Source organism: Zalophus californianus, chromosome 10 (genome assembly GCF_009762305.2).
Source record: "Zalophus californianus isolate mZalCal1 chromosome 10, mZalCal1.pri.v2, whole genome shotgun sequence".
Lineage (NCBI taxonomy): Eukaryota > Metazoa > Chordata > Mammalia > Carnivora > Otariidae > Zalophus > Zalophus californianus.
In genome coordinates this window covers 28,307,092-28,333,156 of record NC_045604.1, presented here as the reverse complement: position 1 = coordinate 28,333,156, position 26,065 = coordinate 28,307,092, and the positions used below count along the sequence as shown (strand labels likewise).

Below are 26,065 nucleotides of genomic sequence, written 5' to 3'. Positions count from 1 at the left end.
GAATGGACTCTTGGGAACCAGAGGCTCAGGCCTGCACACATCGGGATGCAGCCCCACACTCCCGCCACGCTGACCCCCAGCCCCCAGACTTGCTGGGCTCTCCTTGGCAGCTGCAAGCTCAGAGCCGGGACCGCATGCAAGTCTGACGAGGGAGGGAGGAGGAGGCCGGGCAAGGCCCAGGCACATGTGCGGGAGGCTGCTTTGTGAGGTGCCATTGTGCGCCCAGCGTGAGCACGTGCCTTGCTCTCTGTGGCTGTTTGTGCCCAGTGTGCAGGCCTGCCACTCCTCCCGCGGTGTCTGTGGACAAATAACCAGCCCCGGACGCCCCCCCAACACAAAACTGGTCATTTATTCTTGTTGTTAGGAGGCAAAAAATGTACAGTTACAAGAATCATTTTCCAAACAGAGGTTAAATATGAGCTAAAAGTGTAAAAAAGGAAGAGGAACATCACTTTACAAATCATTAAATTAAACAAATAAACAAACAGAAAACAAAACCCAAAGAACCAACCCCCCATGCTGAGTTCTCTCCTTGTGCAACTCTGCAAAATGAGAACAGAAAATGAGGTGGCCCATGGAGTTGGGGGCCCTAGGAAGGGGCAGGAGGGGCTGCCGGGGCCGCGTGGAGGCTGGCCTCCTGCCCTTTGGCCCGGTTGTCTCTGGCACTCAGGTGTGCCTGGTGGCCCTACTGAGACTGGGGTCAGAGAGGGGCACCTCTGGAGGCTCCTGTCGGCCTGTGACATTCAAGCACTGCAGGGACAAGCCAGACTGAGAAGTGGAAACAAACGGGACATGGGGACGGCCACCAGTGCCCAGGCTGGTACCTGCCCTAGGGGCTCTCACCTTCCTAATCTCGACCTGCCCTGAGCCAGCCCTGCCTCTCTTGCCTTCCTTCCACACCGCCCCCCTCCCAGATCCTGACAGGCCCCTGCAGCATCAAATGGTTGATTTTAGTCTTTGCTTAAATTAAAAAATTAAAATATATATACATATATATACTGTACACACAGGACAATAACAGAAGAGTGTTGAAAAGGGCAGCGTAGGGGCGGGACACGGGAGAGTGGAGGGCAGGGGCTGTGGGGCCCGGGCTGTTAAGGGGACGGAAGCGGGGGGGGGGGGGGGGGGGGCAGAGGGAAGGGGGAGGGGCAGAGGTTAGGGGACCAGAATGGGAGCAGTTTATTTTACAATAAAATCAGGAGTTCAAACCTCAGCAGAACAGGACTCTGGGATCCCCAGAGGGCCCCTCCCCACGCTGACTGAGGAGGGGCAGGCTTAGGGGGGACGGCGGGGTGGGCGGGGAGCTCGGCTTCAGGTTTGGATGACAGCAGGTCCCTGGTCCGAGGGGGAAGGACCGCAGTCTCAGCTTCTCCGCGACTTTGAGTGTTGAATAAGCCACTGTAGGGTGATGTCTGGGTGGAGGACAACGGAGAAGTTTAGAGGCCTTCCCGTGCTGGGCAGACTGGGGAGGTGGGGAGCAAACACCCAGGGGCGTGGCATAAGCCCAGGGCTTCCAAAACTGCAACTGGGGATCAGCTCTAAGGGCACCAGAAGCCCAGAGCCATCAAGCTCCAAACAGGCCCAGATGCGTGGCGGGGCGTGTGTGGGTGCTGGGAAAGCTGGAGCCATGGGATGTCACAGCCAGGACTGCCTGATCCAACCCTGTGATGTTATAGCGCGGGACGTGAGGCCCACGGAAGGGAGTGATGGGCCGAAGATCACACAACCAGTCGAGGGCAGAGCTGGGGTAATGCTCAGAATTTGAGCTCCCTGGATACCGGTCCCACCCCAGGAGAAGATTCAAACTTTGGGCTTCAAGGAAAGTTGGGGAGGTTAAAGCTTTGAGAGCCACTGTATGAGAATCCCCAGGAGTGCCTCTCTGCTCCTCCCCTCGCCCTGTGGCTGTTCCCAGAATGTCAGCAACTCCCCCATACCCACGCGCACCAATGTTGTCCTTTTCTTTGCAGGAGATGGAGTAGCAGCAGATCTCTCGGTCCTGGATGGCAGAAAGATTCCTGGGGGGGAACCAGAGGAGAACCTGCTGAGGCTAGGACTGCCCAGGGGGCCTGGGGCTGGGGGCAACCGAGTCCTTTTCCTGCTGAAGGAGCTACACCCAGAAGGGCGAGGCTCCTGGTGAAGTGGGCTCTGCTGCCACCGTGTGGCGGACACTGGGCACAGCAGCAAGCCGTCTCTCCGTTGCCTGGGAAATTTGGGGAGCAGGCAGGAAGGACAGAGAAGAGTGACCAAACTCACATTTTCTCAATCAGCTCCTTCTCATCCAATGCTCCCGGGAGGTCTCGCTTGTTACCCAGGACTAAGACCTACAGAGAAGGGAGGACAGGGACTATGTCCAGGGCCGCTGCGCCAGGATAGCCATTTCCCCTCCCCCACCCCATGGCCTTCACCTGCCTCCCGCCCTGCCCCCAGTGACTTCCCAGCTGGCTCCCTCCCCTCCCACTCCATTAGGCTGCTGACCGGAATGCCCTGCAGCTGGGGTTTGTCCAGTAGGTTGTGCAACTCATTCTTGGAGGCCTCAATCTTCTCCTGGTCAGCGGCGTCCACCATGTACCTGGGGGAGAGCAGGTGAGGACAAGCATGATGACACTACAGGCTGAGAGGGAGGCACAGGAGCTGTGCTCACAGGAGGAAACATCTTGCTGGGGCTTGGTCACCTCTGGATCTATGGGCTACCTGGACCTCCTCCACGGCCTGTCATTGTCCTGTCATCCCAAAGTCCCCTCTGGACAAGCTGCCACGTAGGGGTGAAGCCTGGCCCTTTAAGATTAGGTGTAAATCCCTTCCAAAATGACCCTCTTTGGTCTGCACGGGAAGACTAGCCCTGGTTGAGGGAACAAAGCAAAGGCAGCCCCAGATTTTCTTACAGCAAGACACTTCTAAAAAATGAGGTCAAACACAACGAAAACAAAACAATCTTTTGTTGGGCATATATATGTAGGATAAAATTATTTTTTAAAAAAAGCAAGGGAACAAACCATTTAAATCATACAAATTTCAGGATAGTGGTGACTCTAGGGTGGGGGAGGCAGGGAGACACACAGGTACTTTCGGCTGGTTGATGCTCTGGCTCTCAGGTTGCCCGGGAGGTGCTCAGAGCGTTTTGCAGGCAAGAAACACGCAGCACGTGAAGCAAAGGCAGGCTTCCTTTGGACTGGACAGTGTACCCTGAACCAAGGATTGTGACTAATCCAGCTCTGCGCCTCTGGTCCCTGCAGGCGGTGAAGTTTGGGGGGGGAAGCCGGGGAGGGGTCCCTGCAGGCGGTGAGGCCTGGGGGGAAGCCGGGGAGGCTGAGCCCCATGTCCAACCCGGCCCTGCACTTACACGATGGCACTCACTCCTCGGCAGTAGCGCTCCCACATGCTGCGGAATCGGGGCTGTCCCCCAATGTCCCAGAGCTGAGTGAGAAGAGGGCAACATGGTCTCAGCAATAGGCAGGCAACCAAACCCCTCTTGGCTCCCCGTTCTGCTCCCCCACCCAGGGATTGGTTTGCTGTCCATCCCTCCTGTGCCTACACCCCTCTGATTGCCTCAGAAGTTTGGTGCTCTTTTCCCACCTCTCCAAGCCTCTGCCCTCCTTTGGCTTCTCCCAGGGGTCTCAGATACCCTCCCCAACTCGTTCCGGGGGTTCCGCCCCAGCAGGCACACAGGTGCTCTTCTGTGCCCAGAGGTTCTGGCTTCCTGCCACTCACCTTGATGGTCACATTCCCTTTGGTGATTTTGCGCATGTTGAAACCCACAGTGGGGATCATATCCTCATTGAACTGTCCTGACTGGAAGGAAGAGTCAGAATTGGAAAAGGGGTCCAAGTCGACAGAACCCAGATGTGCTGTCCCTGGCAGGCAGAGCCACAAGGGCTGCAAGAATACAGCAGAGGCCAGGCCAGAGCGTCACAGGCACCCTCTGCAAGGGGCACGGGGCCATCTCCTGAGAGTCCCTTGCTTTCAGGCAGGACGGCCATCAACAACCCAGGTGTCCACCCACTCCACGCGGCTCTCCTGTGAACAAGAGGCCCTGTCTTCTCCTGCCCGCCTCAAAGTCTCTCAGCCTAGACAGAGAAAAAATTCTTCCTAAGGTCTAACCACCATCTCTCGGTGGCAACAGATGCCCCTTTACTGTACTGAGTCTCCAGTAGAGCAGAAGAGCAATCAGCTGCCAGCAAAAGGACTTCAAACAGGTCAGGGCAAACAGGGGGGAATCTCAAGGGAAGCAGACATATCTTCAAATGAGCAGTAAATATTTTGATGGAAGGTAAACAGGCCACCCCAAAATGCACTGCACACGAAGTAATTTCTGGATTATCCATGGTTCTGGTTTATCTGCACTATACTCCATTTGTTAGGGCGGATAATCCACACTCTACATTCCCTGTTGACTCATGTGTCTCCCACTAGACCGAGAGCTTCCTGGGGAGGGGAACCATGTCCCCATTAACAACATTAGCAAATGTTTGCTGAATGATAAGAAGTTGACTATTATTCCATATCTCATAACCCATTTTCAAATTCTAATGATCTTCATGTCTCCCCCTCTGAATCGTCTCCAAGATGTCTAGATTGCTCTAAACTAGCCCCAGGGGCGCCTGGGTGGCTCAGTTGGTTAAGCCACTGCCTTCGGCTCAGGTCATGATCCTGGAGTCCCGGGATCGAGTCCCACATCGGGCTCCCTGCTCGGCAGGGAGTCTGCTTCTCCCTCTGACCCTCTTCCCTCTCATGCTGTCTCTCATTCTCTCTCTAATAAATAAATAAAATCTTTAAAAAAAAAAAAAACAACAAACTAGCCCCAGGCCTCAAGTAAGGCCAGGCCAAACTCCCTCCAAGGTCATCTTCATGTTCCCATGTGGGACACTTCTGCTTACCACCCTCCTCCCCCAGATGCAGGAGATGGGGCTTATTTAACCTTGAATCTGAGGGTGACAGCCTTGTCTCTGTACCATGCCATTTTCTTCTGCTAGGTGGCAGGAATAATTTACCTCAGGTCACATACAGAAGTCAGGCGCTCTGAACATTAGCCAAGGTGTGGGAGATGATGATTTCTTATTCAGAGCCTGTAGGCCCGAGGGAAGACTCCCGAGGTCCCATCTGAATGAGAGGTATTGATTCCCTTTTATCTGCAAGAATCACCCAGGCTCATTCACTAAGGCCCTTGGAAGTGAGAAGTGAGTGCCCATGACTGATGCTAGTGACAAGGTGGAGCCAGGGTTCCTAACCTGTGGGCCACAGACGAACTTCAGAGAGTCCCCGAACACCCTGAAATTGCACCCAATCTGCATGTGCAAAATTTCTGTTTGTATGGACACTTCTCTGGGGAAAGGGTTTCTAATGTGTGTTTTGTTTTTGTTTTTTTTAGAGAGGGAGAGAGTGCAAGCAGGGGGTGGGGGGCAGACGGAGAGAGAATCTTAACCCGGCTCCATGCCCAGTGTGGAGCCTGACTTGGGGCTCCATCTCACGACCCTGAGATCATCACCTGAGTGGAAACCAAGAGTCGAACGCTTAACCAGCTGAGCCACCCAGGCACCCTAAGAGTCTCTTATTTTTATCAGATATCAAAAAGACCCAAGAGCCCTAAAAGTTAGGAATCACTGAGAGAAAGGAGAGCCCTGAGGGAGGACAGCTTCTATTCTCACTAAGGATGGAGACCCTAATCACATGCGGTCTAAGTCCCAAACCCCAGCAGCGTGCCACGGTGGGGGCATCTGCTGGACCAAAGTCCACTCCTCCTCATCTGGGCTCATGAAGAACATAAAGGTCTGAAGAAGAAAGCCCAGTTTTTGTTAATCACTCATCATGGAGGAGCTTGGACAAGGCACTTCAACCTCTCTGGGCCTCAAGTTTTCCTTCTGTGAAATGGGGAGAAGGGTTTTCGTTTCCTAGAGACTGGCAAATAAGGCTCACAGAGTGCTTGGAAATGGCCTGGATATAGCATGAGGACCCATCTGGCATCTCTGGGAACTAGAAGACCCACAGGCTCCCAGATAAAGGAAAAGCCTAGCCTGGCCGAATATGCTCCTGGGTAGGAGGACCGCCAGGGAACCAGGCTCCCGGGCACCCATATTTCCAGTTCAGCTGTGAACCAAAGCTAAGCTGGAACCAGGCTATGACTTCACTTCCCTGCTAAGGCCTGATCTCACAAGCTCCTCATTTAAGGGTGGAAGTAACCCCAAAGTCATGTGGTCTAACCTCTGGTCTCAGACTTGAATACGCTCTGGCTCATTCCCTCTTGGGTGGGCTCCGGCTCTCTGAGAGTTCTTTCTTTCTTTATTTATTTAAAGATTTTATTTATTTATTTGACAGAGAGAGACACAGCGAGAGAGGGAACACAAGCAGAGGAAGTGGGAGAGGGAGAAGCAGGCTTCCCGCCGAGCAGGGAGCCCGATGCGGGGCTCAATCCCAGGACCCTGGGGTCATGACCTGAGCTGAAGGCAGATGCCCAACGACTGAGCCACCCAGGTGCCCCTGAGAGTTCCTTATAATGAGTCAAAAATCCATCTTCTTGTAACTCCCATCCCTTGTTCCCAAAGGCTTGGGTACCCCGAGATGAGTTCTTCCATAGGAAGGCCTTTACATATTTAAATGGCTTTAAAGGGCTTCAAATATTTGAAAATGGCTCTCTTGGTTCCCTCAGGCAAAACATCTCCTACTTTTTACATCACAATTTTTTCAGAAGAACTCAAAAGATCAGTTTTAGGTTCTTAGAAGCATTGTGAAGTCTCTATATAATTATTTTTTCCAGTTCACATTAGCCTGCTGAGCGGCTAGACACATCAACTCCATTTCTATTTACAGTCAGACCTCATATAGCGAGTAGAAAAAGCCAACCAGGGAAAAAGCTGAGACAAACAGATGCTAAATGAACAGGCAAAGGTGATTCAGAGAGTCGGTAGTGGGCATAGGAACAGAGCCCAGGGGTCCCAATTCTTCATTTCTTTCTGAAACACACTCTACTGTGTTTATGCACAAGGTGGGCAGAAATACCACTGTCGGCGCCCTGAAGATCCAAGAACACAGGTTCCCCTGATGCTGGAACTCCCACTGAAGTCTACAAGGGGTGGTTTTTCTTGGGAAGCCACTTTAAAGGGAAACTTTGCTTGCACTTTTAGGATGTGCAAGCCGAAGTGGCAGATTGAATATTAGAAAGGGGAATGCACAGGGTGGGGAGGGGGGCGCTCCCTGTACCTCTCAGAAACTCTGCCCCTGACAGTGTCATTTGTGACTCCTGAGCTCTGTTCCTGTTTTAGATATGATGCAGGTCTAGGGGAGGCCCTCCTGACCAGGAAATGGAACCCACCCGGGGACCTGTGGGTCTCTGGCCAGGAGCATGGCTTTCAGAAACGTTCCATGAGGAGAGTTTCCCTGGGGACTGGAGGGGACACGGAGGCTGAGCATTAGAGCAGCAGGAACTTCCTCCTCTTGGCCCTACCCTGGAGACACCTCCCAGATCGAAATGCCTAGAAGCCAAGCCACGCAGGCCTGCAGGATTAGAGTTCACGCACTATGCTCCCAGGGGGCCCAAGAGCCCGAGTCAATGCCCGATCTAACTAGAGGCCAAACTCTAGGCCCAGCGCCTGGGCAGACGGGAGCTCAGGGGCGCATGCTGGCTAGGAAACCATCATGCCAAAATACCCAGCATGGGCCTGAAGGTCCTGCCCTGTCCGATGAGGAGCCAGGAACCATGGGGTGGAGGAAGGGGCAGAGGTCATTTGCCAAGCATGTTTGGAAACGGAGGCCGGTGCCCAAACATGAGGCCATGGGGTACCCGCAGCTCCAGCCCTCCCTCTGCCCTCCCGCCTCTGGGATGCTGCGATCCATCAGGGGGCTCTCTTCCGGACGGGCAGCAGCACAGGCGCGGGGAGGTACCTAGGTTGCCTGGCCACACTTCCTCGCTGACCTCTCTTAGGATGCGCGTTTGGGGCCAGTATGTGGCCAATTCACAATTCTCAGAAACCCTAGGATGGGGACTGGGGCCGGGCCGCGACAACCCCAGCGCCCCCTGCCCCAAGCCTCCCTCAGCCCCACACGCCCAGTCCTTCCAGGTTCTTTAAAGCAGGCCGGCCCAGTCCTTCCAGGTTCTTTAAAGCAGGCCGCAGCCGTTACTGCAGCCTCAGCTCACACACCCATGGAGCTCGTCTTCCCTTTTTTTGAAGAGATTTTAACTCCTTCCCCACCACTCCCTAGCAGCGAAAGACGGAATACTGTCCACCTCGGACTCGACTACCCAAAACCCTCAGAGCCCCTCTCTCCCGTGTCCAGAGTGGGCAGCGCCCGTCCAAACTCATCCTCTGGTCCGAGACACCTCCAGCTGCAACTTCTGAGCCAAGCGGAGACTCCAAACTCCCTTTCTGATGCCACCCTCCCCGGACCCCCAGCGAAGACGCCCCGCGGGTTCCTGGAGGGGAGGAGTCTGGGCGCGAGCCAAGGGCCTCAGCTGATTCCACTACCCCCAGGGGGTACGTCCCCTCCCCCTCAATAGCGCGGGGCTTCCTCTTCCGGCAGAGAGGGGTTAAAGCCTCCGGGTGGGGCTGAGCTCGCCCAAGCCCCCGCTCCCCAAGCCGCGACCCTCCGCACGCGGGGCGGGAAGGCCCGGGCACTTTCGCCCCGTCATGCCCCCATGCGCGGGGACCGGAGGGGACCTGTCTCTGCAGGCGGCGGTTCCCTCCTGCCTCGTGACCCCCGGGGGCCGCCAGTCCCAGGGCCCCAGCCCGTGTCCTCGTCCCCCTTCCCCGCCCCCCCCCAGCTGTGCCATCCCGGCCCGGACGGGAGAACGGGTCGCGCGCCACCCGGGTCCCCCGCGGGCCGTGCTAGGCCCCAAGCGCCCGGGGCCGCTCCTCCCCCGCCCGGCGGTGCCCGGCCATGCCAGGCGGCGACCCCGGCTCACCAGGGCGCGGCGCGGGCCGAGACAGGCCCGACCCTCGGCCGGCGCCCCGGGCCCGCGCCCCGCGCCCCCGTACCGCGATCACGTTGACGAAGGTGGTCTTGCCAGAGTACTGCAGCCCGACCAGCGTGAGCTCCATCTCCTCCTTCCAGAACAGGGCCTTGAACCAGTCCAGCAGCTTGTTGAACAAAGCGATCATGGTCGCTGCCGCCGGCCCCGCCCGGCGCCGGCTGCCCGCCGCCCCTCGCTGCCCTCGCGCTGCGGCCCGGAGCGGCCCCTCCCCGGTGCGGCCCGGGTCCCGCGGCTCGGTGCGGGCGGAGGCTCGAGCGCAGCGGCCGACGACTGCTGCCCCCGGATCCGCTCGCCGATGGGTGTGGCTTCAGCGCCCTCCTCCTCCTCCTCCGCCGCCGCCGCCGCCGCCGCCGCCGCCCTCCGCCCTCCCGCGCCGCCGCTGCCCGGCGGTGTCCGGCTCGCACCCGAGCGCGCGCCCCTCCCTCGCCCCGAGCCCGGCCGGCGGGTGGGCTGCGCGGGGAGCCCTCGCGCCTCCGGGGTACGGCCTGCGCCTGCTGGCGTCCGGGGGCACTCGGGGAAAGAGGTCGGATCTATTTTCCCGGGCTGCCGCGCCCTGGCTGGCACCCCGTTCCTTCCTAAAGGGTGGTGGGCCCGAGGTGGGTGAGGTCCCCGTTAAGCAGGGTGGAGGAGGATGGTTCACCCACTTGCCAGGACCCGGAGATGAGATCTCTATGAAAGGCCGGCCAATGGAGGCTTTTTGTTCCCTGAGTCCTTGCCTCTGAATTATCTCTGGGGACTGAGTCTTATCCTCTCAAATCCTAACCAGTGGAGAGTAACAACCGGGTTTGGGTGTGTTAATACTCCATCTTGTTTTGTTAACCACAGTTTACCTGAACTGCTTGTTTAGGAAGCCACTGGCCCTAAGTGAAATAGCTGTTTGAGGCTGATGCTGATTTTCCCTAGTATCACCATAATTCACAGATAAAATCCTGCTTGGGGGTGGGGGCGGCTTCCAGAGAGGAAGATGTGTGGTGGATGAAAAAGTTGGCCTGTTTTGCTCTTCCCCCTAAGCGGCCTGAGGTGACCTCTGAAAATGGTTCGCTATTCGCTTGACCCAGAAAACCCTACGAAATCATGTAAATCAAGAGGTTCAAATCTTCGTGTTCACTTTAAGAACACACGTGAAACTGCCCAGGCCATCAAGGGTATGCATATCGGAAAAGCCACCAAGAATCTGAAAGACGTCACTTTACAGAAGCAGTGTGTGCCATTCCGTCGCTACAATGGTGGAGTTGGTAGGTGTGCCCAGGCCAAACAGTGGGGCTGGACACAGGGTCGGTGGCCCAAGAAGAGTGCTGAATTTTTACTGCACATGCTTAAAAATGCAGAGAGTAATGCTGAACTTAAGGGTTTAGATGTTGATTCTCTGGTCATTGAGCACATCCAGGTGAACAAAGCCTCCAAGATGCGGCGTAGAATGTACAGGGCTCATGGTCGGATTAACCCATACATGAGCTCTCCCTGCCACATTGAGATGATCCTTAGTGAAAAAGAGCAGATTGTTCCTAAACCAGAAGAGGAGGTTGCACAGAAGAAAAAGATATCCCAGAAGAAACTGAAGAAACAAAAACTTATGGCCCGGGAGTAAATTCTGCAGAATAAAGGCAAATAAAAATAAAAAGAGAAAAAAAAAAAGTTGGCCTGTTTTGGTGAAAGCCAAAGTTTTCTTCAGGAGGAGAACTGTCGGCGGGAGGTGTAGGGCAGGCCAAGATGCCGCCTGCCTCAGAGGATGTTGCCACAGGGCCTGCAGAACCCCAGGGCTGGCTGTTCCCGGAGTGGTCCCAGGCTTCAGGGCAGGCCCCGACCTAGGATGGGTGTTCCTTAGTATTTGGCTTTCTTTCTTTCTTTTTTCCTTCCTTCCTTCCTTCCTTCCTTCCTTCCTGAGATTTTATCTATTTATTTGAAAGAGAGAGCATGAATGGGAGGGAGGGGCACAGGGAGAAGGAGAAGCAGACTCCCTGCTCAGCAGGGAGCCCCCCACACGGGGCTTGATCCCAGGACCCTGAGATCATGACCCCAGTGGAAGGCAGACGCTTAGCCGACTGAGCCACCCAGGCACCCCAGTATTTGGTTTTCAAACGTACTCACACGTAGTCTCTTCTTCTAGTTAAAAGTGCATAAACTGTCGACCTAAGCCATATCCCTCAAACATACCCAAGGTGACCCCAAATGATCAGACAGTGGCCAAAGTGGAGGGATCACAAAGTATCATCTTTCTAGCTTCTGCCCCTTAATAGGTCCCTATCTAGCTCCTAGGGTACACCTCTGCCCTATTTCCTAAACTGACTCCCCCAGTGTCACTTTGATGTCTCAAGAAGAGCTAGAAATGTGCATATCCTGGGATAAGGGTCTGCAGCCTATTCCTGGCCTATGGATTCTTACTCTATTGCTATAAAGAGGCTCTGGAGGCCTGAGAAAAAGATGGAAAGAAGGAATGTCATCCAAAAAGCCTTTATTCTCCCACTTGGTTCCTTTTCCAGAGCTTATACTCTCTAAGTTCTAGAACAGGGTTGGGGCGACAGTGCCAGGGAGGGGAGCCTCTGGGCCCATGCTCATGCAGTTGCTTTCCTCCCAGCTGGGTGTGAGCTTAGGGCAGGATCAGGCGCTTGAGAACTCTTTGCCCAGCTTCCCGGTCACAAGCTGTGAGTGCCTCCCATAGGGGTTAGGCAAGGTGCTGCTGCAGGTGAGCCCACTCCCAGGGCTGTAAGGAAGGAGGAATTCCATTGTGAGACCAAGCAGAAGTATTAAGAAAATTCACTTAGGTTTCAACATTGTGCGTTCTTCCGAAGAGATGTCATGAATGAGGAGGCTCAGCTGTTCTCCAGGACCCAGCTCCTTGGGGGATTCCGCAGAGAACTGGCATCAGCCAAAGCAGACCCCAGGGGCTGGGTGCCTGGAGAGATGATGCCTTCCTTCATCGCCACAGGCAGCCCATCTTGGTTTCAAGGACGAAGGATTTAGATGTCTTCCCGGAGGTGTGTAGGTGAGCCCTGAGATAGATCTTGGGTGCCCTGGAAATTGTGTTGATACTGAGATGATGAAGGGAGTCTGTTCTCTGGGATAGACTATGAGGGACCCCAGTTTAGTCTGAGGCCCCAGGTCTGCATGGAATGCGTTCACCCAATTGTTCGTGGAAGCAGCCAGGCTGTCCAGGTGCCTTCTGCAAATGCAGGGGGTGGGGGCCGGGGGACTGGTTTTCTAAAATCAGGCCAAGCTCTTTGTTTTTCCCTCACTCCTTGTTCTTTTGTACTTCCTTCTACCCAGGGATCTTCCGACGTCATGGAAGGAGAAGACAGAGGATGCTGGGCCTCCCTAGGGAGTAGCTGGGGTGAGTGGCTGGAAATTATAGAGGTAAGGGTAGCCCTCTGGACCGCTGAGGGGTCCCCATACTTTCCCTCTTCCAGGGGTTTCAAATGCTTGGCCTGGTCACCTCTGTAGCCTGATCCCGGGACTCAAGTGTGGGCACAGGGGTAGTCTGGGTCCTTGTTCTCTTCGGCGGAGTATCCGGCCCTCACGGATGTGGGGTCAGGAAGCAGAGTCACTGCTGGGATGTTGAGAACTTGGCCGTGGTCAGGACCAGATTTTTCCCAGCTCTGGCTGTTTTGGGGCAGGCCCCAGGCAGAAGATCTTGGGATCACTGTCTTGCCAGCCCCAGGAAGGAGATACAGCTGGAGAGGCTTCTGGGAACTTCTCTGATTACTTTTCCCTATGGCAGCAAAGCACCTAATGTCCCTGTCCTAGATGGAGAGATGAAGCTCACAGAGCACTTTGGGTAAGACAGGACTCCTGGGCTCCTTTCTCAGCTCTGTCCTAAATGCCGGCTCCTAGCTCGAAGGTCAGAGAGACACGGGAGGTCCCCCAAGTGTCCGTTTGGGGCTACTAGAGGAAGCAGAAGAATGGCCAGTGGTAAAGACCCAGAGTCTGGTCCCAGTCCTTGCTGATGCAGCTTCCGGTGACTGCATGTGCCCCCTGAGGGGCACCCCTTCTCCAGGCCCATCCAAGGGGTCTCTCAGATCACAAGGCCCACTTTCCCAGACTCACCTGCCCAGGCCTGGGGGACTTTGGCACCTGGGGCTGGTGGAGGGCGCCAGGGCTCAGGGGCAGGGCTCCTCTGGCAGCTGGGCCGCATACAGGGCCAGTGTGTGATGCAGGAACTGGTACTGCTCCGTGGTCTGGATCATTCCGCCCCTGTGAGGGAAGCATGCAGACCGCGAGCAGAGGGGTCAGGCCAAACATCTTCATAGTTCACCGGGGAGATTCTCCCAAAGAACCCGTCAGCTACTTCATATGTTCCTCCTCTGGGCTTCTTACTCCTGTTTCCTGCCCCTCACACCTTCCCCACAAGGACAGCCTCTCGGCCCCATACTCAGGGCTGGGTCCCGTGGCTGGCTGTGCCGAGGAGGAGACAGCCCACACTGAAACTTGTTCTTCTCCAACCCATCCGCTCCTGGGGCAGAACCGGGCCCCGATCCCTTAGGCCGGACCAGGAATATTCCTGAGCCTCAAAGTTTCCTCCTCCCCATCTTAAATGTAAATATAATAATTCCATATATGTGTATAGTAGGTTCTTATATTCGAAAAAAACATTCACAGTGATTTAACTCATTCCTTACAACAGCTGTCTGGGGGAAGGAGCCATTATTTCTGGATAAAGACGTGGGGGCCCAGAGAACTACTATGACAGCTCAGTGAGATACAAGGCAGAATTTGCACCCTGGGTCCCTCTCTCCAGATCCAGTGGGCTTCTGTGCATTATCTGTGTCTACCTAGTGTTTAGAACCAACCATCCCCTATTCCTCCACCTTTCCCTGAGTAGGGAATTTGGAAAAAACAAAACCAAAAAACATGTAAGATATCCACAGATATCCACAGAGTGGCATATTTCATTCTCGGCCCCCAAACTAAAATTCTAGATAGAGATTCTTTCCTGGGTGTTAGGTGCAAAAGAAACAGCTCTTTAAGCCGAGGGCCCCTTCCTTTCTCGAGGAAGGTGCTTGATGGTGATGTGCCTGGTAAGTGCTCTGGAGCTCAGGAAGCACGGAGGCTACTCCTCAATGGTGTTGGTCCCGTCCACATCCGTAGACCCACCTGTCCAGCCGCAGTTGGCACACGATGCCCAGAATGTCCACTTCCCCGCGGGCCTTCAGCTGTTGACAGCCAATTCGGGTGGCGATGAAGCAGCCAGTCCGGCCAATCCCTGCACTGGACAGAGCCAGGGAGGGGACAGGGAGGTCACAGGAGACTGGGGAATATGGGGGCCAGGCGAGTGGGGAACATGGGAGACAGGTGACCCGGGAACATGGGGGCCAGGCCTCAAACTGCAGAGAAAGTCGTAGGGCACTCTGTTTTAGGGGTGGGGACATGAGGCTGGAGGAAGGCCGCAGTACCCTCGCAGGTTAGAGCTGGCGCTTGAGGAGGTTACATTTCCTACCAGCCTCGCCGTAAACCTTTCCCAGGTCCCCCTCCAGGCCCCGTGGACGTTTCGAGGAGCTGTCTTCTGCTTTAGCAGCAGGAAATGGTTTCCAGCTATCAGTGCTTACCGGGCTTGCGGAGCCCCTGTGACCTCCTCCATCACCACGGCTGTGGACACTCAGCCCCCTTTTCCCACCTTGAGTCCTTCCCACAGCTGGCCCTCCACTCTGCTCTGTCTTGCTCTTCATTTCAAAACCTTCTCAGCCCCCCTCTTTAGGAAGACTCGTCCGAACTCTTGATAGAAGCCACTCAGGACTTCTCAGCACTTAATGTCCAGGTGCCACCTTCGGGGAGGGGGCTCATGAATCCCCTCTGTCTGTACATTTTTTTTTTTTAAAGAAGATTTTATTTATTTGTCAAAGAGAAGGGGAGAGAAAGAGTGGCAGAGGGAGAAGCCGCCTCCCCGCTGAGCAGGGAGCCCAATGCGGGGCTCGATCCCAGGACCCTGGGATCATGACCTGAGCCCAAGGCAGACGCTTAACGACTGAGCCACCCAGGCGTCCCGCCTCGGTCCATACTTTTGCCACTATGTTCTTTTTAGGGTGTGCACTCCCAAATGGTTTCCTTATTGTAAGCTTGTCCCCTGTGTTACCCCGGACTCCATTGCAATCAGATTCTTATTCTGTAGCCCAAGTATTCCTTTGGCTAAATCCAAGTTTCTTAGTCAGTCCTATGAGGCCTCGGGCCTTCCAGACTCATCTCTTATCACTCTCCTCCCCTCCCCCACTTGACCTCCAGGCCCCCATCCCCATCCTCTAAGTCTACTCCCCACAATGTGTCCATTTAAAAATGTCATCTAGGGGCACCTGGGTGGCTCAGTCGGTGAAGCGTCTGCCTTCAGCTCAGGTCATGATCCCAGGGTCCTGGGATCGAGTCCCACATCGGGCTCAGCGGGGAGCGTGCTTTTCCCTCTGCCTGCCTCTCCCCCTGCTTGTGCTCACTCTCTCTCATTCTCTATCAAATAAATAAATAAAATCTTTAAAATAAAAATGTCATCGAGGGGCCTTTGCACACACTATTCTATCTGTCTGGAATGCCTCCCCTTTCCACTCCTCACTTGGCTAATTCACCTCTCAGGTTGTCACTTGGTTTAAATGTCCTTTCTCCTGGAAAACTGTCTCTGGCCAAATTCTGAGACGAGCGACTTGGTTCTATGCCCCCAGACACTGCCGTCATAGCCCTTGTCATACTGCGAGCCTGTCAGGGCAGAAGCCAAGCTGTCTCCCTAGCATCTATCACTCTGCCTGACAATAACAGGTTTTCAATAAGCATTTGCTGAGTAACCGACTTTCTCAACAGCAGGGACCATGTTTACCTCCCACCCCAGCAGACTGGGAAGCTTTCTGACACTCTTTCCCCTCTCCGGCTTGTGCCTGAATGTCCGGCCCACATGGCCAGGTTCTGCATGAAGGAGAGAATAAGCGCAGGGCACTTTGCTGAGTGACCTAGGGATTCCCATCCTGGGAAGAATTGGGCCTGCCTGATGCTGTCCTTCCTGGACGCTTTCCAAGGAGAGACCCAGTGGCAAGGGAAGAGGGGCCTGCGTCAAGGCTGCCAGGGAGGGCAGGGTGCATACCTGCAGTGGACCACGATGGGCCCAGTGTTGGCGGCTGTCTCTGGGCTCTCCTCCACCTCGGCCACCAGGCGCAGCAGGGGCCCAGCCGATTCTGGGGTCTGGTGGTCAGGCCAGGCGGAGAAGAGGACATGCTTCACTCCCCGGCACTCCTCCTGGTGCTGGCAGAGGGACAAGGCATGAGAACCAGGGTCAGGGGAGGGGGCAGTGCCAGCCTTCTCTGGGGCCAGAGGAGGTCAAGGGCTAGAATGACTCCATGACACAGTCTGGGACCCCGAGCAGGCAAGGTCGGCTCTCCCTTCTCCTGCTCATCAGACTCCACAATTCCCTCCTCTGAAATGCTGGCAGGAATGCCGTCCAGGGAGGAGAGAAAGACCCAAGTTCAAGTCCTGGCTCTGGCTCTGCCTCTTACTAGCACATGACTTTGGGCAAAGTCCCTTAACCTCATTCTCTTCACTTAGAAAAAGGAGACAGTGATATCTTACTGGTTTGCTTCTCTGGATGCTTGGAGGATAAGGAGTTGATAGAGAAATGCTTGCTATAAATCAAATGCTAAATCAAATGCTATATGATAATAGAAGGCATTTTAAAGCACTTCACATGTGTTATCATACATCTCTCTGGACTTCCTGGGGCTCCTTCAGCATGACTCCGGGACCCCACCTCTCCTTTCCTGGCCCATTCAGCACAGAGGGACAGGCCTTCCCGGTGGCTCCTGCTTGGTTTGTTGGCTCTGCCCTATTAAACCAGGGCAGTACCCATGTTTCTCTTTCTTCTGTGCCTCAAGCTCTTCTTTTAGATGTGTGTTCAAGAAGGTTTAGATGAGTCAACCCCCGGCTCCCAGTGAAGATTGGGCCTGTGTTTCAGAGATGCTGGAGGTGGTCTGAGCTCCCTGTACCTGGATGGTGAGCTGCCGCACAGTGTACTCTGGACACTCTTTTGTGTCTTGGATGCGGAGCCGGAAGGGTCCGTAGGTTTCCTCTTCTGTGGGCCAGTAGTGGACACATTTCTAGGAGGGAGGGAGCTGGGAGTCAGAAGGGGGAAGTGTCTATCAGCCGGAGCAGGGGCCAGCACAGAAGAAAGGGGAGTGGGGTCCCCTCCCAATTTCCCACCACGCTGCTGGAGGGGCTGCGCACTGTGCTTCACATCTGCTCTGTTTTCTCGGTTGGTGGCTTGGCACCTGGGGCAGGCTCTCCTGAGCTTGGCACGTGCGGGTGAAGTGCGCACCCTGTCCGCCATTCTAGCTGTGGATAGCCCCCATGGCATATAGCTCAGAAACTTTTCTAGAAGTGCAAGCTGGGCCTGGCTATAGGTATTGTCAACTCCCAGGGGAGCCCTTAGTCCTGAGCTGCCCTGAGTAGGGGCATGTGTGGTGGGATAAGATGTAGCCCTTTCTGGGTTCACTGAGGACTGTGGCTCCTACCTCCTTGCCCTCTCGGAGCTGAGTGAGCATGACAATTAGTGACACTTCTTCCTGCCACACCATCTCCCAGAAGTCCGACACAGTGTTGGGCATGGGGCCCTGGGTCGCAATGTAGACCTTCTGCTGCCCATCGTAGCCCTGGGGAGGTGGATGCACAAAAAGAAGGGTAGGAAGCAGTGAGTTAGATCTCTGGGGGAATCCCGGACTCTGCAGGTCCTGGGATCAGGCCACAGCCACTGAACTTGCACAGAGAGACACACACGTGTGTGCACTGGAAGCCACATGGTGGAGAGGACAGAGGTTCTGGGGGAGGAACACGTGGGTTCAAATCCCTGTTCTGCTGCTTACTGGCTATGACACCGTAAGCAGGTTACCTAGCCTCCGTAAGCCTCAACTTTGTCATCTGTAAATTGGGCATAATACCTAACTTGCAGGAATATAATACAGATTACATTCCACAAAGCATACGGAGAGGCTAGCACATACCAAATACTTTGTCCATGTGTGTCCCCTTCCTCCCCTGCTGCTTTCTACTAGCACAAAATAAGAAAACAGTGTTCAACATTGGTGGAGTGAATGTTTCACTTTTATGTATTACTTGTATATATTTAGTAGCAAGATGTAGCACACTCTTGCTGACCCCATCCTCTCCCCTTTAGAATCTCAGCTCCTCAAGGTGAGGAAATCCAGACAGACCACCGTTCACCACCGTTCACCAAGTTTCTGTGGCAAACAGATGCGGCAAAGAGATCTTTCCTCTCCCGGCCTTGGCTAACAGCTTTCCACCTCTTGGCACCTGGGACCACTGTCCTACCCACTTTGAGCCACTAGGAGGCGCTGCTTTTACATCTACTTAGGGCCAGTAGAGGTGGGATGCTGGGGTAGAGAGGCCACCTTGCCTCCCTGGCTCCTATAGTTTGATGTTAAACTATTTCTACCAAGGAGGGGCTGCTTTAGGGAGCACTTAAGCCTAGGGAGAGAGAAAAGCTGAGAGCTCCTATTTGTGCGAGCACCTTCCAAGCAGAGCTAAGAGGGATGAGCCCCGGGGGGGGGGGTATGCGGGAGTGGGTTCAACAATGCAATTTCCTCCCTGTGTAGAAGGTGGGCAGGGATGAAGTGATAGCATGCATGAAGGAGACTGGCTGGTATCTTCTCAGCTTAACATCTGCTCTGTTTTCTTGGTTGGTGGCTCGGGGCCTTTTCAGTGTCTGCCCCAGCTTGGCAGCTGTGATTTGGAGCAGGAATTCACAGCTGGAAGACGTTCTCTGGGGACAGATGTCTTCAAAGACAGCCCCCCTGCCCCTGCACCCCCATTCCCTGCAGGGCAGCCTCAGCCAGGCCACTCACTCGGATGTAGTTGGCGTTGATGTAGTCTCCGTCTTCTTGGCTCTGTGCCCGGCCTAGACAGACGCGGCTCTGGGGATCTAGGACGTAAAAATCAGCAGAGGTCAAAGGTCAAAAGGGGACCAACTAATGCACATGCCAACAAGGTCAGGAAGAGGTGAGTTCCTGTGCTTATCACAGTGTCTCTGGTATAGCAGGTGGCCAGAGACCCACTAAATTATTTTATATGTGGACAATGGGGAGCCACAGAATGTTTCGGAGCAGTGGAGTGACACTATCAAAGGAATACTGGGGAAGGTTAACTGGGTGGTGCCATGTAGGACAGACTATTGAGGAAAGGGAGTGGAGCCGCAGGGGCCTAATGGGCCGTGAGTGAGATAGTCTAGCCTTGAGATTGGTAAGGGTGTAAAGCAGGATTATACCAAAATAGAAAAAGAGATGTCATGGAGAAAGAGTTTGTTTCTGACGGTGAATATGTGGATACGGGATTTGGATGAGTGACTTGCCTAAAATCCCACAATGGGGAAGCAGGACCAGAACTCCGGCTTCATTCCTCTACTGGGCGTGTCAGCCTGTCCCTCGAAGGGGGAAGGCTTTCTCCAAATCCAATCCAAGCAGGGACAGAGAACCTAGCCTGTGAGGAAAGGAGACTAGCTCTCCTGGTGCTGGCCTGGTTCTGGACAGAGGGGGATTGCAGGCAGAGGGATCTCTCTCTCTCTCTCTCTCTCTCTCTCCTGCCAGCTGGTTAGACTTCGGCCGAGAACAAGGGCTGCTCCCTCCCCCTCACTTCGATGCTGAGTGCTGACCCACCCCTGCGGGCAGAGGGCTGGAACCACAGGAGCTGGTGGTGAGCTAAGGCCTCAAGACTGGGAATTGCTGGAGGTGGGTTGGCCAGACAAGGCTGCTCCGAGTGGGGGGAGGGAGAGAATCTGTGAGGGTCTCACGCTTGCCTCTGAAAGGTGGGAGGTGCTGATCCCTGGGTCCTCTGAGCTTGAGGGGTTAACCCCTTACAGCCCCTGGACTCCCATCTCCAAACCTGTCACTGCTCTCTTGCGGGTGCCCTGCATCTGAGCTGCTCAATGCCCTCCCTCTGGGAGCCATCCTGATGGTGCCTTTCCCGCTACAGACCTCTGTTGGGCGTTTCCCACAGCGGAGGAAGAGCCCAAAGAAGCTGTGATCTTGGCCAAGTTAGGCAACCTTTCTGTGACTCCGCTGCCTTGTTTGTAAAACGGGAGTAATGATAGCATCGCGTCAACTTCATGGGGTCATTTTGAGAAATGAGTTAACATCAGGGGCTCCCAGCACTGCCTGGCCCACAGTAAGCTTCTGCAAATGCGAGTTGCCGTGTTCTTACTGTGGTTATGGTTCTCGCTCCTCCTTCCCCCAGCCAGGGCAAGGCGTTGGTATTTCTCTGCTGAAAGCAGGTGCCCCGGGTAAGGGAGCTCCTCCCTGGCTGAGGCTGTGTGTCTTGCCTTCTGAACCTGTCCAGCCCCAGGGACAGCACCACCTCCCTTGATGCCTGCCACGGTTCTTACTTGGCAAGATGGTCTTATATCGGTCCTTGGAGGCGTGGCCAGGAATATCCAGGTCTTCGGGGTTGACAAAGTTCGAGGGGATCTTCTGGCAGAGGGAGGAAGTGAATGAATAGCCGATACTTCTTCCCAGCCTTCCCCCCCCTTTCCCCACCCCGATCTACTGGAGCTGGTCCTGGCTGTTTCCTCCTGGCTTTAGTAGGGTCTGGATGGGGTGGAGGGCAGAAGGGGGAGCAGGGGGTGATGTTCTCTTCCGGCACTGGGGTTCTCATCAATCCTGAGGGCCCAAAGAAGAGACGTACCCGCAGTGCCCAACATAGTATGGTGCTCTCTGGCTGTCTGTGATTCAGAGGGGCAGAGTGACTCGGAGGGGACCCCAAGTTCTTACCAAGAATTCCTCTTCCAGCTGCTTGGGGCTGGGTGGCTGGTGCTGCAGGGCCCAGCGGGTGAGGGGGTGTCCAGCTGTGCGCAGAAAGTGTAGGGTGACCTCCCGGGGTGTGTTCACCGAGCAAATGGGTTCCACAGCCCCCAGGGACCGCACATCCAGCATCAAAGCAACATTGGAGCCCCGCCTGCAGGCACAGGCAACCAGCGCCCAGTGAGCGCCCAGGAGTGTGAGCTGCTCTAGCCATTCTTACTGTTACAGGGTACGTGTGAGGAGGCTGCTCCTTGTCTTGCCCTGGACCCAGAGGCCCAGGAGATTCAAGGGTTCAGGCCCCTGCTATATGGCCTTTTTTTTTGTCAGTCAGATCAGGGCAGCCTTGATCCTCCAGCTGCCCACCTCTACCCATTCCTTCCAGGCCCCTAAAGCTCAGACCTACATCCGGACCCAAGACAGCCCTGCTCCAGGGGCTGCTCAGCCCAACTTAGGGTTCGGGGCGCAGGCACAAAGTTGACGTGAAACTTTATACCCCAGCCATGCAAATGCCATGCAAATACCATGCAAATGAACACATTGGGATTTTCCTTTCCAGATTGGAGTCAACAGCTGAGGACCCTCTGGACCCAGCTGTCAGAGCTGGAGGGGGCAGATGGAGGGAACCGTGCAGGGTCTCAGGGCTGGGAAGGCCCCCGTCTCCCAGGAAAGATCTCACCTCTCCTGCAGCCGCACATGCTTCTTGGCCGGTGCCTTGGTGGGTGGAGGCTGGGTCATGGCTGCCCCCAAAGACCAGGTCGGCAGCTGTGCTCTGGAGCACCCCCCACGGTCTTGGACCATGCTGGGGTGGGGTGCAGGGCCCAGGGGAGGCTCACTCAGCCATGAGGTTTGCCTGAAAGACAGGGCCCCTCAGCAGCTGACCTCTGGCCTGTCCGACTGGCCGGGAGAGGGCCCCCAAGCCCAGGCCAGCCGCCTGCTTTCCAGCACCTCTGTTTTCACTGGGGTGTCTTCTGCTTTCCGAGCAGAGCTGTCATTGTCACTGCGGGAAGGCCGGGATCCCTACAAGGGGACCCAGGGTGGTAGGCAGTCTGGGGTTGGGGTAGGGGCCAGACAAGGCATAGAGATTGGCTGGGGGGGGGGGGTGGCAGGAAAGACTCCAGAGGGAGGGAGAGAGGGGAGAAGCGGCTGCCTGAGGCCAGAGCAGAGAGGGCTCTCAGCTGGGGCCCAGGTGCGAGAAGGCAAGGGAGGAAACAAACGACGTGTTCTGTGTAGAAGGGAGAGAGAAAGCTCACAGAAACCACCTCTAGTCCAGGCCTTCTCTGAAATGAGAGGGTTGAGGCCTCGCGCAGCATTGGAGCCAGTTGGGGACCCTTGTAGACCCTGTCCTAACTGCTGGCAGTGCCCAAGTTCATTCTGGCTTCTGGGGTCTCTGTCCAGGGAGGTAGGCTGGGGGGGGGTGTTTCCTTCCTCCTCTGCCCATCCCCCCATCTCCCGCCTCTGTAACTGTCACAGGAAATGGCCTCACCAAACCCTTAAGCAGCAGCGCATGGTGAGGCGACAGCTGGGGGCACAAGAGGGGGCATTGAGGTGGTGGGGCCCGTGTCCTCTTGGGGGACAGTCCCTATCTTCCAGAGCCAGTTCACAGCTTCCGAGGGGTGGGGGCGGTGTGAGAGTCGCTAAGCCCGCAGGGAGGCACAGAGGTGAGGGGACAGAGTGGGCCCCGTGCAGATGTGGGTGGTAGAGAGAAGCTCTCACGAAGCAGGCAGGGGGTGGTTGGCCTTTGCTGTCCTTGCAGCCCCCCTGCGGCTCCCCTGGCCCGTGTCCCTCGGGGATATCAGCTAGGTCAGCGCCCATTCCCCAGCCAGGCCCTACAGCTCCCAGTGCAGCCTCACTCACACCCGCCTTGGAGATGCCTTCCCACCTCCCCAGGGCTCACACCACCCCAGGACCACGGGGCCCCTCCTCCCCCCATTCAGGTACTTACTGAAGCAGCTGTGTCCCCCAGGCTGCCTCTTACCAGCTGTCTGTCTGTCTGTTGGTCTCTCTTTGAGGGCTGAGGAGGCTTCAGGAAGCCAGCTTCCTCCCTCTGCCCCTCCTTGCTGCCACCCACGCACACCCCAGCGGCGTGCTGCCCTCCTGCGCCTGCTGCCACCACCAGGGGTCGGATGCCTCTTGCCTGTGCCCCTCTGGGGGTGGCCTGGCTGTGGCCCAGCACTTTTGCCATGGGCCTAAGGCCCTGCTCTGTGGGGATGGAGAGGGAGGGGCCGGCCTGTTCCTGACCACCCTGGCTCCCCTAGCTCCCAAACCCCCTTGCTCCCTGGACTCTTGTCCTCTGGGTATTTGTCACACCCAGTCTCAGTCCGCTTACCAGGCAGAGCTCAGCTGACCCCCAGCTCCATGCTGTCCCACACAGAAACCCCAAGTTGTTCCTGCTCAAGCTGGCCCTGTCCAGAGACTGACTTCTGCTCCTCTGCTTCTGCCTCAAAGCCCTGGTCCTGGAAGCCCTTGCCCCTTCAAGCCTTGCGAGTTCATGGTCAGGTCCAGGTTGCACCTTCTCAAAGCAGAGGTGGGTGCAGACGTGGGGTGGGGTGAGGGAAGAAGGAGGCAGGAATCCTTGCTCCACGATGGGGAAGAAAGTCCCAGGCCGGACCAGAAGGGTCATCCCCAGAACTTGAGCCACACCCCAGCTGTCAGCTACCTGTGGTTGGAGATGGACCAGCCAGCCAGGAAGTAGGTAGTAGAGACAGCTTGTAGGAGAGTCTGGGGCGCTTTCTCCCTGCCCCCAGCCCCTCCAGGCTTCCTCCCAGAATCCCGACATCTATTTAGAAGACTTACAGATAGCGGACAGTCTCTGGCCCTCACACCGGGGGAACTCCTGCGTCTTCTTCGCTTCTGGGGTGCTTGGATGCCTGGGGCCTAGAAAGTGGCCCCCGCGTCCAAGACTCCACTGCCCCCCACCCCTGCCTCGCCTCGGCAGGCCCCTTGCTGGCCAGCAGCCCGGCCGGTTCATGCTCGCGGCACAGCTTCTTCTACCTTGTAACATTCCAAACACCCTTCCCTTCCCGGCCCCAACACGCGCAATCCCCATCCTCTCTCTTCCTCCCACTTCTCTGATTCAGCTGTCAAATGGTGACAGCAAAAAAGAAATGATTTACAATAGACACAGGGGGTGCGCACACGGGCGGGGTGGTGGGGAGGGTGCTGGCCTCGGCTGCTGGCCCGTGGCGAGAGGAGGGGTGCGACGAAGGCCAGGATGACCCTTTGGAGCTCGGGAGGCCTCCCAGTGCCTGTTGTTGCTTCTGGAAGTTGAGGGGGGGACCAGGCGCCGGGTCCTTTCTGAGCCCCTCCTGGGCCAGCTGGTCCTGGACCCTTCTTCACTCTGGGGAGTGGGTGGTTTCCCTGAAAGGAGGGGCTGGAGTAGTAGTCAGCCCTGGTACCCAGAACAGGCTGGAGGCGGGTGCAGGAGAGCCTGGGAATCCCTGGGAAATCAGTGGGAAGTGACCTGAGGCTGGCTTCTGCCTCAACAGCTCCCCCAAACCCACCAGTATCTCCACAGATGGATCGTGGGGCCCTCGGGATCAAAGAAAGGGGCAGGAGGGGATCGGAAAGAGAGCCACCCCCGTGGGGCCAAGCTGTTGATTGTTATCAAGAACAGGAAGCTAGGATACCACAGGGGTGGGGAGGAGGAAGCAGGCAAAGCCTTCCCCCCACTGGTCCACCAGTGCCTCCAGGTTTCTACTAGGTTTCCAGGGTCTGAGCCCCATGGTGGGCCGTGAGCACACCCTCTAACCTCCCAAGGCTGGGCCCGGCAGCAGTTTGAGGAGCAGGAAGCTGAGCTCTTGGGTGAAGAGCAAGGAAGCTGGGGGCCAGGAGATGGGAGAGGTAGTTGGGGGTGGGGGTGGAGGCAATGGCATTAGGCAAGACCCTGAGGATCTCTCAGTTCCCTTTGGGTGTGTTTGGGGTTGGGGGGATATAGTCACTCCTTTCCTCCTGCCCCCTCTCTCCCTTCTGCTTAGAAATGCCTGGACATCCATGGAGGTGTGGGGCTAGAGCTCAGGAGGGGTGAGCGCACCACCCACGAGCCTCGGATGGGACAAGATGCCCTGCAGCAGCTTCTCCCCAGACTGGCCAGGCTGCTGGAATGGGGGAAGGCCCAGGGTTCCCTGGAAGTGACTCCTCCGCCCCCAGAACCTTCCTAATTCCTGGGGTGGAACAGCCCCAGACAGCGCTCGAGCCTTCATCTTTCCAGTAGCTGATTTGCCTTCCAGAGCTGGGATTTAGGTTCTGGCCACCCTTGACTCCAAAAAAAGCACGGCAACAGTTGAAAGCCAAAAAGACCCACGTGCAATGAATCTAAACTGTGGCCCACTAGCTGTGTGACCCTGGGTGAGTTACTGAATCTCCCTGAGGCTCAGTCTCCACATCAGGCTCCTCCCTTCCCAGGTGGAGGATCCTGGCACCTCTCTGATCCATCAAATGGGGCTGGGCCTCAGGAGCTGTCAGCTGGAGAAGCCGGCCAGCGGAGGGGGCCGGGGGAGTATGTTCTAGAGGGAAGATCCATGTCCCCTCTCTCCCAGACCCTCTTCCTCCTGACTGCTCCCTTTCTCCAGCTAGTCTGCAGGGACAGAGCTGCCTGGGCACATGCCCCCCTCCTCTCGCCATTCCCCAATCCCAGGGCTGCCAGTCACCACTTGCTGTCCCCAGTGTCAGAAGCCCCTTGGAGGGGCAGCTGTGTCTGGAATTCCCAGAGGTTCTTGCTCCCTGGCAGTACCTGGGGAGCAGGCCGAGCTGCTGCAAGCTCCAGAGTCAAAGCCTGCCATCCTGTAAAACTCCCAAGGGGAGGATCTTGGGCCCGGGGCCTGCTGCTGGGGGCCAGGACTCTGGGGTCCTGCACACTCCACATGTCTTGCTCCCCTCCCTAGCCCTCTTCATTCCTCTCTCAAGCCCTAGGATCATAGGTCCTCCCCCACACCGCCCCCAGATCCTGGGCCAGCCTAGGCCTGCTTCTGCCCCAGTGTTACAGGCTCCTGCTTGCCCCTGGCTGTGTGGGGGAGACAGAGATGCAGTGAGCTAGGAGCTGGGAGGCCTCATCCCAGGAGAAGCAGGGAGGCACTGCAGGAGAGACCCTGGGCGAGTGGGGCAGACTATCGCTGTTAGGCAGTGTGGCAGTGATCTGGGCCCGCTGGTGTGAAGTCTGAAGGAAGAGGGAGACCCACCGGGCCTGTCCCGGGGCCCTGCCTCTGTGCTGGCCATCCAGAAGCTCATCCCCCGCCTGACCCACCTTCCCTGACACATTTTGGGGACCTGTTGGTGAAGGGGACTTTCCCATACCCCACGCCCCCGAAGGACCAGTGATTCCGGCCAGCTCAGCACCTGGGGAGCCAAG

The 26,065-nt window shown here is 56.3% G+C and overlaps 3 protein-coding genes across 8 annotated transcripts; 1 reads left to right on the top strand and 2 right to left on the bottom strand.

Annotated features, from left to right (window-relative positions):
- Positions 1 to 330: 330 nt before the first annotated feature.
- On the bottom strand, positions 331 to 9,260 carry ARL8A (ADP ribosylation factor like GTPase 8A). 2 transcript variants are annotated; one of them, XM_027613483.2, is made up of 7 exons: positions 8,964 to 9,260; positions 3,709 to 3,789; positions 3,341 to 3,414; positions 2,476 to 2,569; positions 2,254 to 2,321; positions 1,945 to 2,038; positions 331 to 1,412 (listed from the first exon to the last, which is right to left on the bottom strand). In XM_027613483.2, exons 1-7 carry the CDS (start codon positions 9,084 to 9,086, stop codon positions 1,185 to 1,187), a joined length of 762 nt encoding a protein of 253 aa, XP_027469284.2. In that variant the 5' UTR covers positions 9,087 to 9,260; the 3' UTR covers positions 331 to 1,184. The 2 variants fall into 2 exon arrangements, with proteins under 2 accessions (XP_027469284.2, XP_027469285.1); XM_027613484.2 differs by having other exon boundaries at positions 1,223 to 1,412; positions 1,945 to 2,015; positions 8,964 to 9,137.
- A 678-nt stretch (positions 9,261 to 9,938) lies between these two features.
- LOC113932763 (60S ribosomal protein L17-like) lies at positions 9,939 to 10,591 on the top strand. The gene has a single exon (XM_035722368.1). It carries the CDS (start codon positions 9,993 to 9,995, stop codon positions 10,545 to 10,547), a length of 555 nt encoding a protein of 184 aa, XP_035578261.1. The 5' UTR covers positions 9,939 to 9,992; the 3' UTR covers positions 10,548 to 10,591.
- Positions 10,592 to 11,400: 809 nt separating this feature from the next.
- Positions 11,401 to 22,800, bottom strand: PTPN7 (protein tyrosine phosphatase non-receptor type 7). 5 transcript variants are annotated; one of them, XR_003523381.2, is made up of 11 exons: positions 22,664 to 22,800; positions 21,398 to 21,571; positions 20,692 to 20,875; positions 20,307 to 20,391; positions 18,775 to 18,851; positions 17,428 to 17,565; positions 16,903 to 17,013; positions 16,008 to 16,165; positions 14,048 to 14,161; positions 13,001 to 13,147; positions 11,401 to 12,838 (listed from the first exon to the last, which is right to left on the bottom strand). XR_003523381.2 is itself a non-coding variant. In XM_027613756.2 (10 exons), exons 2-10 carry the CDS (start codon positions 21,517 to 21,519, stop codon positions 13,054 to 13,056), a joined length of 1,083 nt encoding a protein of 360 aa, XP_027469557.1. In that variant the 5' UTR covers positions 21,520 to 21,571; positions 22,664 to 22,800; the 3' UTR covers positions 11,401 to 13,053. The 5 variants fall into 5 exon arrangements, 3 of the variants coding, with proteins under 3 accessions (XP_027469557.1, XP_027469558.1, XP_027469559.1); XR_003523382.1 differs by having other exon boundaries at positions 11,401 to 11,970; XM_027613756.2 differs by having other exon boundaries at positions 11,401 to 13,147.
- Positions 22,801 to 26,065: the final 3,265 nt, after the last annotated feature.

What these genes read in the sequence shown, in the direction of transcription:
- ARL8A (XM_027613483.2), bottom strand. Translation starts at nt 9,086, where the DNA reads ATGATCGCTTTGTTCAACAAGCTGCTGGACTGGTTCAAGGCCCTGTTC. An exon ending in AAGGGAATGTGACCATCAAG is followed by an intron (nt 3,415 to 3,708) that starts GTGAGTGGCAGG and finishes CTTCTCACTCAG; the next exon opens with CTCTGGGACATTGGGGGACA. An exon ending in AAGGAGCTGATTGAGAAAAT is followed by an intron (nt 2,039 to 2,253) that starts GTGAGTTTGGTC and finishes TAGCCTCAGCAG; the next exon opens with GTTCTCCTCTGGTTCCCCCC.
- PTPN7 (XM_027613756.2), bottom strand. Translation starts at nt 21,519, where the DNA reads ATGGTCCAAGACCGTGGGGGGTGCTCCAGAGCACAGCTGCCGACCTGG. An exon ending in TCAACGCCAACTACATCCGA is followed by an intron (nt 17,566 to 18,774) that starts GTGAGTGGCCTG and finishes CCACCTCCCCAG; the next exon opens with GGCTACGATGGGCAGCAGAA. An exon ending in TGCCAACTGCGGCTGGACAG is followed by an intron (nt 13,148 to 14,047) that starts GTGGGTCTACGG and finishes CTTCCCTCACAG; the next exon opens with GGGCGGAATGATCCAGACCA.
- LOC113932763 (XM_035722368.1), top strand. Translation starts at nt 9,993, where the DNA reads ATGGTTCGCTATTCGCTTGACCCAGAAAACCCTACGAAATCATGTAAA.